Source organism: Haematobia irritans, chromosome 3, assembly GCF_050003625.1.
Source record: "Haematobia irritans isolate KBUSLIRL chromosome 3, ASM5000362v1, whole genome shotgun sequence".
NCBI lineage: Eukaryota > Metazoa > Arthropoda > Insecta > Diptera > Muscidae > Haematobia > Haematobia irritans.
Window position 1 is genome coordinate 10,298,880 of NC_134399.1, and position 13,513 is coordinate 10,312,392.

Consider the following 13,513-nt stretch of genomic DNA (forward strand, 5'->3'; position numbering starts at 1 on the left):
TGAAAAATGCTAAATTTCAACAATTTTTTAAACATTTTTTCAAAGATAACCCAATAAACACAGGATGAGCGTTTTTCAAATGCAACACCTCTTCAGTTTGAGGGTAAATATAATTTTCAACATAAATTCAACTTGACTTGAAAAAGCTCATCTTCAATACATCTTCAAGTAGTTTGCGAATTACAACCAATTTGGCAAAATGTTGACGAAAACTTTGAAAATGTGTTGAAGATAATTGGAGAAAACTTTGACAAAACACTACCCTGAAATGCAACGAAAAAAACCACATGGTTTTCAATACTACTTTGGACAACAAAGTTCGTGGAAGAAATACAAAAATGTGGAAATTTTTTAATAATCAATTGAAATTGCTTATAATAATTGGTAAGTAAAACTAAAACACGAAATGAAAACTTTAAGGAAGTCACTAAACTCAAATCTCTTTGCAGAAGACTAAAATATTTGGATGCTGATTCTTGGACACATTAAGAGGCTGGCCGATGAACAATGGTAGTGGCTTATCGAGAAGAGAAAGTTTCCATAAATCAAAGTGCAACCAAAAAAACTTGGTATTTATGCTTTTCCATATCAACAACTACTGGATGATAATTCGCATCACATCGATAGTTTAATTTACATCGCATCATCGGTTTAATTTACTATTTTGTGAATCGAAATTGCTGGAAATTTATTCCAATTATCTGGTCATCAAGTTCCTGAAAATTGCCAGTATTTTAATAACAACAATTTTGTTACACCAACGTTCTTGAGGAAATCACGAAGTACGTGGTCAGTTGGAAGAAATACAAATTGGTAAGTCAAAATAAAAAGTGAAATGAAAACATAATGGAAATCACAAAACTCGATTGTTTTGCAGAAAACTAAAATCATTGGATGATATATTCTTGGAAGATGTTGGCCGATGAAAAACCAATGAAGGAAACAACAAAGAAAAGTTTTCAGAAAACTTACAAAGTGCAACCAATTAAAACAAAGTGCAACAATTCCTATATCAAGAACTTCTGGATGAAAATGTGCATTACATCAATTTACATCCCGTCATCAGGTTAATATTTTGTGATTTCCTCTTGCTGGAATCTATTCTAACACACAAGCCAGCAAGTTCCTCGATAGTAATTATTTCAAATTGCCAGCATATTAATTAATAGTTATTTGACACCAACATTATGGAGGAAATGGAATTATACATGTAAAAATGTTTAAGATATTTTAAGTTGTATTCATAGTTTTATTTATTAATACGTTTAATAAGATAATTACATTTTGATTGGTATTATATTATTATTTTTATATTATTAATGTTATTTTTCAGATTATTATATTTGTTAACGAAAAAAATAATAAAATTTACAAAATCCCTAGAAATTTAGTATTGACTTTCAGTTAGAACTAGGATTGACTTTCATACAAATTGTGGTTTGAAAGTATTCGCAACAATGCTAATTTTTTATTTTTCTCACGTTGAAAACTGTTTGAGAAATTATTGAGTAGCGATGCATTTCAATTTGAGGATTCCAATTGAGAAATTATTGCTATTGTGTTGAATTTTACTGTTGAGGGTAATGTCTGTTTTTTGTTGAGAACGCGATTTTCTCAACAATTTCTCAACTTGAATATTACCCTAATCCTTTGAAAAAATGTTTGAAAAATTATTGAATTTTAGTATTTTTCAAACGTTTGTGTTTATTGGGAATATTCAAGTTGAGAAAATCGCGTTCTCAACAAAAAACAGACATTACCCTCAACGATAAAATTCAACACATTAGCAATTATTTCTCAAGTGTTATCCTCAAATTGAAATGCATCGCTACTCAATAATTTCTCAAATAATTTTCGATGCTGGTCAATTTAAAAATTAACATTGTTGCAAATACTTTTCAACCAAAATGTATATAAATGATATCCCCACTACAAATTAATTTGTGTTATAAATCAACATAATTAATTTGTCTTAAACATTCCCAGTAAACACATACGTTTGAAAAATGCTAAATTTCAACAATTTTTCAAACATTTTTTCAAAGAATTAGGGTAATATTCAAGTTGAAAAATTGTTGAGAAAATCGCGTTCTCAACAAAAAACAGACATTACCCTCAACAGTGAAATTCAACACATTAGTAATAATATCTCAAGTGTTATCCTCAAATTGAAATGCATCGCTACTCAATAATTTGTCAAACAATTTTCGATGCGAGTCAAATTCAAAATTAACATCGTTGCAAATACTTTTCAACCTAAATTTGTATGAATGATATCCCCACTTCAAATTGAAAGTCAAAGCCAAAAGTCTATGAATTTTGTATAATTTATTCATTTTCATCAAAATAAAATATATAATAATACACTACACTACAATACCAATTGATAAATTATAATCTTATTAAACATATCAACAAATAAAAACAAAAAAAAACAACAAAACTTTAAATATCTTAAACATTATTAGTAAACACTTTTGCATTGATAATTCGATTTCCTTCCTTTTGGTGTCATAAAACAGCATTAAAATGTGTTAACATGCGGCCAATTTGAAATTAGGAACGTACTGGACCGCGTGTTAGAAGTGATTTCCAGCAGAAGGAATTCACAAAATATCCATTTTAAACTGATAATAGCATATGAATTACACTGACGATGTGATGCACATTTTCATCCAGAAGTTGTTGATCTCAACAATTTGTTGTTTTTAACAATTTTAATTGGTTTTCTTGTCGATAAGCCACTCATTTTTCATTTGTCAGCTTCTTAATGTTTGCAAGAATGTAGCATCCAAAGATTTTAGTTTTCTGCAAAGAGATATACATTTAGTGACTACCTTAAAGTTTTATTTCATTTTTTATTGTCACTTGCCTCTTTTTATAAACTATTTGGTTATTTGTCTAAAATTTTCCATTTTTTTTATTTCTTGCAATTGACCACGAACTTCGTTGCACAAATAAGTATTGAAAACCACATGGTTTTTTCGTTGCATTTTAGGGTAGTGTTTTGTCAAAGTTTTCTCATATTATCTTCAACACCTTTTCAAAGATTTCGTCAACATTTTGGCAAATTGGAAGTAATTCGCAAACAATTTGAAGATGTATTGAAGATGAGCTATTTCAAGTCAAGTTGAATTTATGTTGAAAATTATATTTACCCTCAAACTGAAAAGTTATTGCATTTGAAAAACGCTCATACTGTGTTTATTGGGTTATGTTCAATGTGTTTTTATTCGTAAAAATGTTATATGTGGAATACTTTATAAAATTTTTATTCAAAATAATAAACATCTAAACAATCGTATTTTACTTGACCACAATGATTCATAGGGCTATATATGTACATATCTAATCTTAAGAGTTTAGGGTAAGCATTAAGGATTCTGAAATTCGGTTTTGAATTTATGTATTTTTTAGTAGACTGAATTGTAGTCTGCGTAATTTTGTTATAATTGGCCATGGGGCTTTGAAATTAGGTGGCAGCCATGAGGAAAGTTTCTCTAATATCATGCCGTTTTTGTCGGCGCTTCTCTCAAATACCATACAGTTTGCGTCGGTGTCACCCAGTTCAGTTCTCTGCCGGCATTACGGAACGTATGGAAAATAGGATTTAGAACCTACTTTGTAGTAACAAATGTTCTTTTTTATGAATCTGTTCATTCCATTAAATCTTTTGGCAGACAATTATAACTGCCGATGATATTTATAAAGAATTTATCAAAACAGCGCTTCGACCGCAACGTCGGTAATACAAATGTTCTTTTTTATGAATCCTTTCATTCCATTAAATCTTTTGGCAGACAATTATATCTGCCGATGATATTTATAAAGAATTTATCAAAACAGCTCTTCGACCGCAACGTCGGTAATACAAAAGCTGCAGGCATGGTGCGACATCTATACGGTTGACATTTGTTTTCTTCGCAGAAGAGAACTTGTCAGCCTCTTGTATTTTCATTCTCTCTGACTGACCTTAACCGGAAATACATTATAAGTGATATTGAAAGGAGCTAACGTTGCAGCTAATGCGCTTTACAGTCAGTCGTCAGTTATTCCGGACGACAGTGCTCGTGTCGAACATATCCCATATATTGTGCACATTATAAGTTAAGTCCGAAGGCATAATCGATACTGCTGCATGTTTATGGGATCGATAACACATTTACCGGTTATTTAGTCATCGCCGACAAGTCGTATCAATCCGACACACTGTAAGATTCTTTACAAACACCGACATTCCGTCCGGAATAACTGATAGTCTGTAAAGCGCATAACGCACTTCATTACTCTGCGTAGTGTTGCGTTACGTTTCTCATTTAGGTTTTGCCGTAGAAGTTAAGTATGTTTATACATGTACACACACACATTATCCTAAATACAGTGTTGCCAATTTGGTGCTTTTAGCACCAAATTTAGTGCTTTTTGATGTCTAAAAAGCACTAAATTGCCTTTTTGGTGCTTTTTCAAAAAAAGCACCAACTTGGTGCTTTCTGGCATTTTCATTTAGCGCTTTTGGTGCTTTTTTTATTTTGAACAGTATTAAGTTTAATTGATACACAAATTTTGATTAGACTTTCAAGAGCCGAAGAAACTCAAATTTATTGCCAAATATAGAATTTGATTGTTATGAAGTTGGTATTGATTATTTTTTAATTAATATTGTTATGTAGGGTATTCTGTAGGAAAGTCCAGCGATGAGTGTCGAATTTTTGAATTTGGTAAAGATGTCATTAAAAACGTTTGTATTAAATTCATAAAAGCACGCGCAAATGAAATAAGCAATCGACTCTTTCCATATATTAATATTTTGAAAGTTGAAAAACTGATCAAAATGAATTGGATGAAAGCATTTAAACTGATCAAGGTGTATACTTGAATAGCGGTTCCTAATGGTGAGTACTAAGTTTGAGTTTTGCCGCTAAAGTGAAAACTATATCAGTAAAAATGGGCATAAAATTATGCATATTTGCTGCAAATTTTATTATAACTTGATGGGGAGTAGCCAAAAGCAAATTTTCACAAAGTTTGTATTCCTTAAAATGATTTATTAAAGGAAAGTTATTGTGAAAAAATGACTATTTTAGCGGCTAAACTCGATCATAATACCCACCTTAACTTCTTAAAATTCAATTCACAAAAGTTCTATAATACATCTTTGGAAGTTTTTTTTTTTTTTTTTTTCTTTCTTTCTGTTTAGTAGAGCATGTAACATAGATAAGATATGTAATAGATGACCCATCGCTCTCCGGCCTGAAAATGTTGAAGGACACCAAATGAATTCTCTGACATTTCGTTTTGTGTTTTTCGTAAAGAGAAAATTTGCTCAAAATCAAATATTGTATTTTCGCGGTTTTGGTCGGAATTTTTTGTGCAAATATAAACTTTTGAATATTTAATTTAATTATAAATCAGCTGGTGCACCAAAAATGTTCAAATTGTGGATAAAATAGGAACATTGTAAAAACGTATCTCAAAGAGAATTTGGCATTCTTCGTTTATTCTTCATTTTGGGAACTGTCAAACCGCGTTTGACACCGATGGGTCATCTATTACTTGGTTATCTATGGCATGTAATTTTCGATTTTGTTGTGGAAGGTGGTATGTTAGAATTTATAACATATTTTTGGTGCTTTTTGGCCTTGGGGAGTTGGCAACACTGCCTAAATATCGAAAAGAAAAACACAGCTGATAGCATAAAAGCTTTCGTATCAGTAAACAACGAATCTTCAGAAAGAGGAAACCGCACACATGCAATTCTTGGAATAGTTTATATGAAATAAATATAATATCACCACAATATCTGATTGCAGAGTAAACAGAATATTCTTTGAATGTAATAATGTCAATTTTTGGTTCCGAATTCGAAATGATATGGCCCAAAGCTGGATCTGTGTTAAAACTTACCGATTTTGGCAAAAATCTCATGAAACAATGTAAAGATATAAGGAAACCCCAACAGAAGGCAGTAGATATAAATGAATTTAAAAGGAAATCTAGCAATTTTCCTTTGGAGGTAAGAACAACAACTTGATGGATTTTCTACATTAAGGTGGGTGCTAGTTTGTTTTTCCACCAAACTTTGTATATTGGGAGCAACTGCAGTTTATGGGCCCCTCACCGAATTACTTAAAATTAATATATGTTGTGTCATTCGGTGAGCTGATTCCAACAAAGTGACCCATACCCCGGGGAAGTACCCGGGTCTTGAGATATAGCCCTCCAAAGGGTCAATAAAAACTTGATATATCTCTTTTGTTTTTTGCCCTAGACGAACTTGGTATCATATGAAAGCTTATTCAATGCACTTTTATACGCAAAAAATATTTTTTTAATATTTAAATTAGTTTGGTAGATATAAATAAAAAAATAAAATTTTTACCCTATTTTTTGTTGTTTTCATTATATCCCAAAAAGTCTTCGATTATACCCTAATATTTTTTATACATAGCTTGAAAGCCTAGTTTCTGGCCTTTTGATTGAGCAAAGTTATGGAGTTTTTATTCTGAGTAGAAAAAAATTGTTTTATTACTGAAATAATTTTTGTATGTTGTAAGTATTAACCCAAGGGGGAAAAGTGGCCGGCCGGACAGAGTCCAAAGTGGGCTAAGGTGGACCCAAGGGGGGAGAGTAGCCGGCCTTCGGCCGGGGTTTAAGACTTTCTCCTATGGACAGAGTCCAAAGTGGGCTAACCCAGACCCAAGGGGGGAAGTAGCCGGCCTTCTGTCCATAGGAGAAAGTCTTAAACCCCGGCCGAAGGCCGGCTACTCTCCCCCATTGGGTCTGGGTTAGCCCACTTTGGACTCTGTCCATAGGAGAAAGTCTTAAACCCCGGCCGAAGGCCGGCTACTCTCCCCCCTTGGGTCCACGTTAGCCCACTTTGGACTCTGTACGGCCGGCCACTTTTCCCCCTTGGGTTAATACTTACAACATACAAAAATTATTTCAGTAATAAAACAATTTTTTTTCTATTCAGAATAAAAACTCCATAACTTTGCTAAAAGTGGACTTATAAAGACATGTTGTACATCAATCGAAAAGCCAGAATATAGGCTTTCAAGTTATGTGTAAAAAAATGTTAGGGTATAATCGAAGACTTTTTGAGATATAACGAAAATAACAAAAAAATAGGGGAAAAATTTTTATATCTCCCAAACTAAATTAGATATTAAAAAAATTGCGTATAAAAGTGCATTGAATAAGCTTTCATATGATACCAAGTTTGTCTAGATTGGGCAAAAAACAAAAGAGATATATCAAGTTTTTATTGACAGCTCACCGAATGACACAACATATATTAATTTTAAGCAATTCGGTGAGGGGCCCATAAACTGCAGTTGAGCCCAGAAAACAGTGAAATACCTGGGAGCTTATTTGTCATACAACCTTTCTTGGGACAAGCATATTGAGATGATAAAATCTAAAGTATCCAAGGCAGCAGGGATCTTGCGAAAATTCAAAAGCAAACTATCAACGGATACGAAGCTACTACTATATTACGCTTTGATACATAGTCATCTTGTCTATGCCACTACTATTTATGGATATAAAAAGTGTTGTGCTATTAAATCCTTACAGACAGCACAAAATCAAGCTTTAAAATATGTGTACAATTTACCGAAGGATTACTCTACAGCACTGCTCTTTAAAAACTATGCAAAAAATGTGCTCCCCATAAGAGGAATATACAAACAGCACATTTTAGTTGCTATGTTTAAAAATTTGAGAACCAATAACCCATGCTTCAATTTCAACTGTAATAATGATGTCTCCCATATGCGTACTAGACAATATGGTAACTTCATGTCAGCCCGATGTAGAACCGAACTAACAAAACAGAGAATCGAATATGCTGGACCTCATGAATTTAATGAACTACCACAGACTCTTAGAAACACTGCTACAATTTCTGTTTTTAAAACCCAATTTAAACAGTATCTCTTTGAGAGAATTGAAACGTTACTTTAAAAAAAAAAAAACAAAACATATAATTTTTTATCTTTATATTTAAATGAATAATTTTAAAATATTTATGAATTGTAATAAGAAACTTGCCAACAAGTCTCTACTAAAGCCTTTACGGCGCATAGACGAACATTTCTTTGTAAATGTTGAATTATTGAAATAAATAAATAATTAAAAAAAAGTGCAAACATATGAAAAAGGCTGCCTTTCAGCGCGGATGCCAAACACAGTACCCACTGTTACCCAAAAGTTTTTACAATTTGTTCATGTAAATAAACACACATAATCTATTAGTTTATCACTTTCATTTACAATGCGTTTTTCTTCTATTGCTAGTTCGGCATAAATACCTGTCGTGTCATGAGCCAACCCATAGATCGTTATTCCAATATAGGAAAACAAATTTCATCAGCTTATCCTGTTATACACGAAAGGGTATTGCAATTATATTTGGATTTCCTGGAACATAAATGTCAATATGGTGAGTTATAAATGGGAAAAAGTTTAAAAAAAATTTTATTTGTCAAAATATCACAAAAATTCTTAATTCACATCCAAAACACTGAATTCACGTCACACCTTAAGAAGTGATGCAAATTCAGTGCAGCGGCTGTTGAAATGTTGGACATCCGTCCTATGACAAGGCCATGTTAAATTCATCGCGTCTGCGTCAATTTGGCACCACTTCCGGATCCAAAAAGAACATTTTCACTACTCTTTTGGTATTGTTTTTATACCCTCCATCATAGGATGGGGGTATATTAACTTTGTCATTCCGTTTGTAACACATCGAATTATTGCTCTAAGACCCCATAAAGTATATATATTCTGGGTCGTGGTGAAATTCTGAGTCGATCTAAGCATGTCCGTCCGTCCGTCTGTTGAAATCACGATAACTTCCGAACAAAACAAGCTATCGACTTGAAACTTGGCACAAGTAGTTGTTATCGATGTAGGTCGGATGGTATTGAAAATGGGCCATATCGGTCCACTTTTACGTATAGCCCCCATATAAAGGGACCCTCAGATTTGGCTTGTGGAGCCTCTAACAGAAGCATATTTCATCCGATCCGGCTGAAATTTGGTATATGGTGTTGGTATATGGTCTCTAACAACCATGCAAAAATTGGTCCACATCGGTCCATAATTATATATAGCCCCCATATAAACCGATCCCCAGATTTGGCTTGCGAAGTCTCCAAGAGAAGCAAATTTCATCCAATCCGGTTGTAATTTGGAACATGGTGTTAGTATATGATCTTTAACAACCGTGGTAGAATTGGTCCATATCGGTCCATAATTATATATAGCCCCCATATAAACCGATCCCCAAATTTGGGTTGCGGAGCTTCAAAGAGAAGCAAATTTCATCCGATCCGCCTGAAATTTGGTACATGATATTGGTATATGGTCTCTAACAACCATGCAAAAATTGGTCCACATCGGTTCATAATTATATATAGCCCCCATATAAACCGATCCCCAGATTTGGCTTGCGAAGTCTCCAAGAGAAGCAAATTTCATCCAATCCGGTTGTAATTTGGAACATGGTGTTAGTATATGATCTTTAACAACCGTGGTAGAATTGGTCCATATCGGTCCATAATTATATATAGCCCCCATATAAAACGTTCTCCAGATTTGACCTCCGGAGCCTCTTGGAGGAGCAAAATTCATCCTATCCGGTTCAAATTAGGAACGTGGTGTTAGTATATGGTCGCTAACAACCATACCAAAATTGGTCCAATCACACAAAAATTGGTCCATATCGGTTCATAATCATGGTTGCCACTAGAGCCAAAAAATAATCTACCAAAATTTTATTTCTATAGAAAATTTTGTTCAAATTTTATTCGGTTCATAATCATGGTTGCCACTCGAGCCAAAAATAATCTACAAAGATTTTATTTCTATAGAAAATTTTGTCAAAAGTTTATTTCTATAGAAAATTTTGTTAAAATTTTAGTTCTGTAGAAATTTTTGTCAAAATTTTCTTTCTATAGAAAATTTTGTCAAAATTTTTATTTCTATAGAAAATTTTGTGAAAATTTTATTTCTATAGAAAATTTTTTTCAAAATTTTATTTCTGTAGAAAATTTTGTAAAAAATTTATGTCTACTTTGTCAAACTGAATTATATACGTATTGAATCGATCTTTTTTGATTTAATAAAGGGTGATTCTTTTGAGGTTAGGATTTTCATGCATTAGTATTTGACAGATCACGTGGGATTTCAGACATGGTGTCAAAGAGAAAGATGCTCAGTATGCTTTGACATTTCATCATGAATAGACTTACTAACGAGCCACAACGTCGAATTTTCAGTGAATGGGCCCTAGAAAAGTTGGCAGAAAATCCGCTTTTTTATCGACAAATTTTGTTCAGCGATGAGGCTCATTTCTGGTTGAATGGCTACGTAAATAAGCAAAATTGCCGCATTTGGAGTGAAGAGCAACCAGAAGCCGTTCAAGAACTGCCCATGCATCCCGAAAAATGCACTGTTTGGTGTGGTTTGTACGCTGGTGGAATCATTGGACCGTATTTTTTCAAAGATGCTGTTGGACGCAACGTTACGGTGAATGGCGATCGCTATCGTTCGATGCTAACAAACTTTTTGTTGCCAAAAATGGAAGAACTGAACTTGGTTGACATGTGGTTTCAAGAAGATGGCGCTACATGCCACACAGCTCGCGATTCTATGGCCATTTTGAGGGAAAACTTCGGAGAACAATTCATCTCAAGAAATGGACCGGTAAGTTGGCCACCAAGATCATGCGATTTGACGCCTTTAGACTATTTTTTGTGGGGCTACGTCAAGTCTAAAGTCTACAGAAATAAGCCAGCAACTATTCCAGCTTTGGAAGACAACATTTCCGAAGAAATTCGGGCTATTCCGGCCGAAATGCTCGAAAAAGTTGCCCAAAATTGGACTTTCCGAATGGACCACCTAAGACGCAGCCGCGGTCAACATTTAAATGAAATTATCTTCAAAAAGTAAATGTCATGGACCAATCTAACGTTTCAAATAAAGAACCGATGAGATTTTGCAAATTTTATGCGTTTTTTTTAAAAAAAAAGTTATCAAGCTCTTAACAAATCACCCTTTATATACCACGTATGGACTTACATACAATTTAGAAGATGGTGTTAGGAGGTTTTAAGATACCTTGCCATCGGCAAGCGTTACCGCAACTTAAGTAATTCGATTCTGGATGGCAGTGTTTAGAAGAAGTTTCTACGCAATCCATGACGGAGGGTACATAAGCTTCGGCCTGGCCGAACTTACGGCCGTATATACTTGTTTTTTTTTTGTTTTGTTGGGACTGTGACTGTGATAAAACGGATATAAGTTTTTCGCAGAAACGAACTAAACTAAACATAACGTTAAACTATTCGATTTTAGTCAATTAGTAATTAAACTCAGTTTTCGAAAAATTGGAAAGTTGATTAGACGATTTTTATGATTACAAAAGTATACTTCCCCTTTTTGGCTTTTTTGTCAAAAAGTCTATTAATCAAAAATCCGATTTTGGGCCTTTGTATCCCGAATATGGTGCCCAATGTCGGAGGGAGAAGAACCATGAATGGTTAACATCACGTATGTCTCATTGGCCCACAACTACTGCAGACTCATTTCTCAGAGTGCTTTTGGTTATACCCCTCATTCTAATAAATGTCCCAAATTTTTACTTCAATTTATTTTTCGAATTTCAGGCTACTCTTTGGAACAGGAACTTTATGGTGGAATGACTCTTACAAACTTTGTTCAACGTTTATTGGATAAACGTTGCGTATTATTTGTGGGAGGCAATGACAGTTATATTTTATTAAATGGCCAAAAAGGAATTGGTTACGAGGACTATCCTAAAATTGGTAAGCCCATGGAAAAAGACCCTTTAGTTTTGAGGAAATGTTTATCATACGATGAGGTCAAGGTAAATAACTTAACTTAAGATCAAAGCCTTTTTTGTTTTTTTTATTAAAATATAACTTTTTCTTTATAGCTCTCTGCCTTTTTATCGATATCTTCACTAACGGAACTCATTAATGATGGCAATCGTTTTAATGCTGGAGTTATCGAAAAGGATTTAACGAAAATTGAACGTGAAGGATTGGTAATTGGATTAATTGGTGCCAGATTTGAAAGACCTCTATTTATGGATTACCAGGACATAGTAATTAGCCATGAACAAAACAAATTAGAAAATGGTTATGGTTATGTAGAAAATTATAATTTAAGCAATATCAAGGATTTCGATTTAAAACGAAAGATAGACTATCGTAGAATCTGGAATAATTTCTATCAAGAAAAGGATTACGTTTATACTTCAATTCCAAACGATAGTCAACGGTTTTTTGCCATTGAAGCTGATAATCCTATAACTTTTGATAATGTTTTAATGAAGAAACGTTATGCCATATCTTTTGATACTCTTCTATTGGAGGCTCAAGACAGGGCAGCGAAATGTAATCAACAAGCTTATGTTCATGTTGTGGGCATAGGTTTAGGTGTCTGGAAAATGGTTTCCCATCAAAACCACATTTTTTTGGAAACATTTTCCCAAAGAGTTCGCCATTTATTGCCAAATCTTAATAATATTGGTGTCTTGCATTTTTCATGGTTCCATACCACAGAATGGAAAGATCTCAAAGACCAAGGATTAATAGCATCACAAAGTCACCCCTTGGGTGGCATAAAAATTTTTATGAGTAACCGCAATCCAGCGGACAAATTGAAAGATGATTATGCCAATATGTTATTGGTAATTTCCTACGCATGGGATGGCAATGCCTTACCAGGCAATGAATTTTGGGCTGTAAGTATAAAAAGACACTAATTGATGGTTAATAGATTGTACTAATCATCTTTTCCCTTTCTAGGGCTCTCTATGTGGTTCAAATGATCCCTCAACTGCTTGCAGTACATTAATTACAGAACTACATAATCCTCATATAAATTGTGAATGGGTATGCGGTGACAACTTGCACATTGCCACCTCGGAATATGGAATAATTCATATAAGTGATTATGTCAATAAAAAATCACATCAGCTATGAATCTGGTAGAGAATGTTTTTGGGAATTGTAAATAAATAAAAAGGTGTTTTTTTAATCATTTTTATGTATTTCAAAGGAATCGTTGCTCTCCCCTGTCCATTTATAAACCATTGGGTAGCTCCATAAAATGGTATCCATAAGTCGAGTCCGACCTTTTGTAATCTTCAAAATCAAATAATCGACTTTCGAATTATTGGAAAATCGTGTCAAAATGACTTTTGGTGGTAACCAAAATCGTTAAATGGACTTTTCATAGGGCACAAAGTCGACAAATCGAATTTTAAAGAAAAAAAATCGATTTTTCCAAATTTGGAAAAAGTCGTTAAGTCAACGTTTGTCATCATAAAGTCGGTGCATCTAAAGAGAAATTTCCACCACACCTAAAAATTCCATGGGGCGTTATTATCGATTGTTTACGTTTTGAACCAGTGGGCAGCTCCTTAAAATGCTGTTCAGTGCAAATTCGATTTGTATTCTTCAAATTCAAATTTGAA

General features: G+C 33.6%; 1 protein-coding gene and 1 long non-coding RNA gene across 2 annotated transcripts; both read left to right on the plus strand.

Annotated features, from left to right (window-relative positions):
* The first annotated feature begins 92 nt into the window (after positions 1-92).
* Positions 93-1,386, plus strand: LOC142229344 (uncharacterized). The gene is made up of 3 exons (XR_012720385.1): positions 93-384; positions 450-813; positions 878-1,386. It is a non-coding gene; the product is annotated as an uncharacterized LOC142229344 (long non-coding RNA).
* A 4,311-nt stretch (positions 1,387-5,697) lies between these two features.
* Positions 5,698-13,074, plus strand: LOC142228704 (ADP-ribosylarginine hydrolase CG2909-like). Its single transcript, XM_075299200.1, has 5 exons — positions 5,698-6,013; positions 8,299-8,443; positions 11,676-11,896; positions 11,966-12,778; positions 12,843-13,074. Exons 1-5 carry the CDS (start codon positions 5,840-5,842, stop codon positions 13,017-13,019), a joined length of 1,530 nt encoding a protein of 509 aa, XP_075155315.1. The 5' UTR covers positions 5,698-5,839; the 3' UTR covers positions 13,020-13,074.
* The last annotated feature ends 439 nt before the right edge of the window (positions 13,075-13,513 follow it).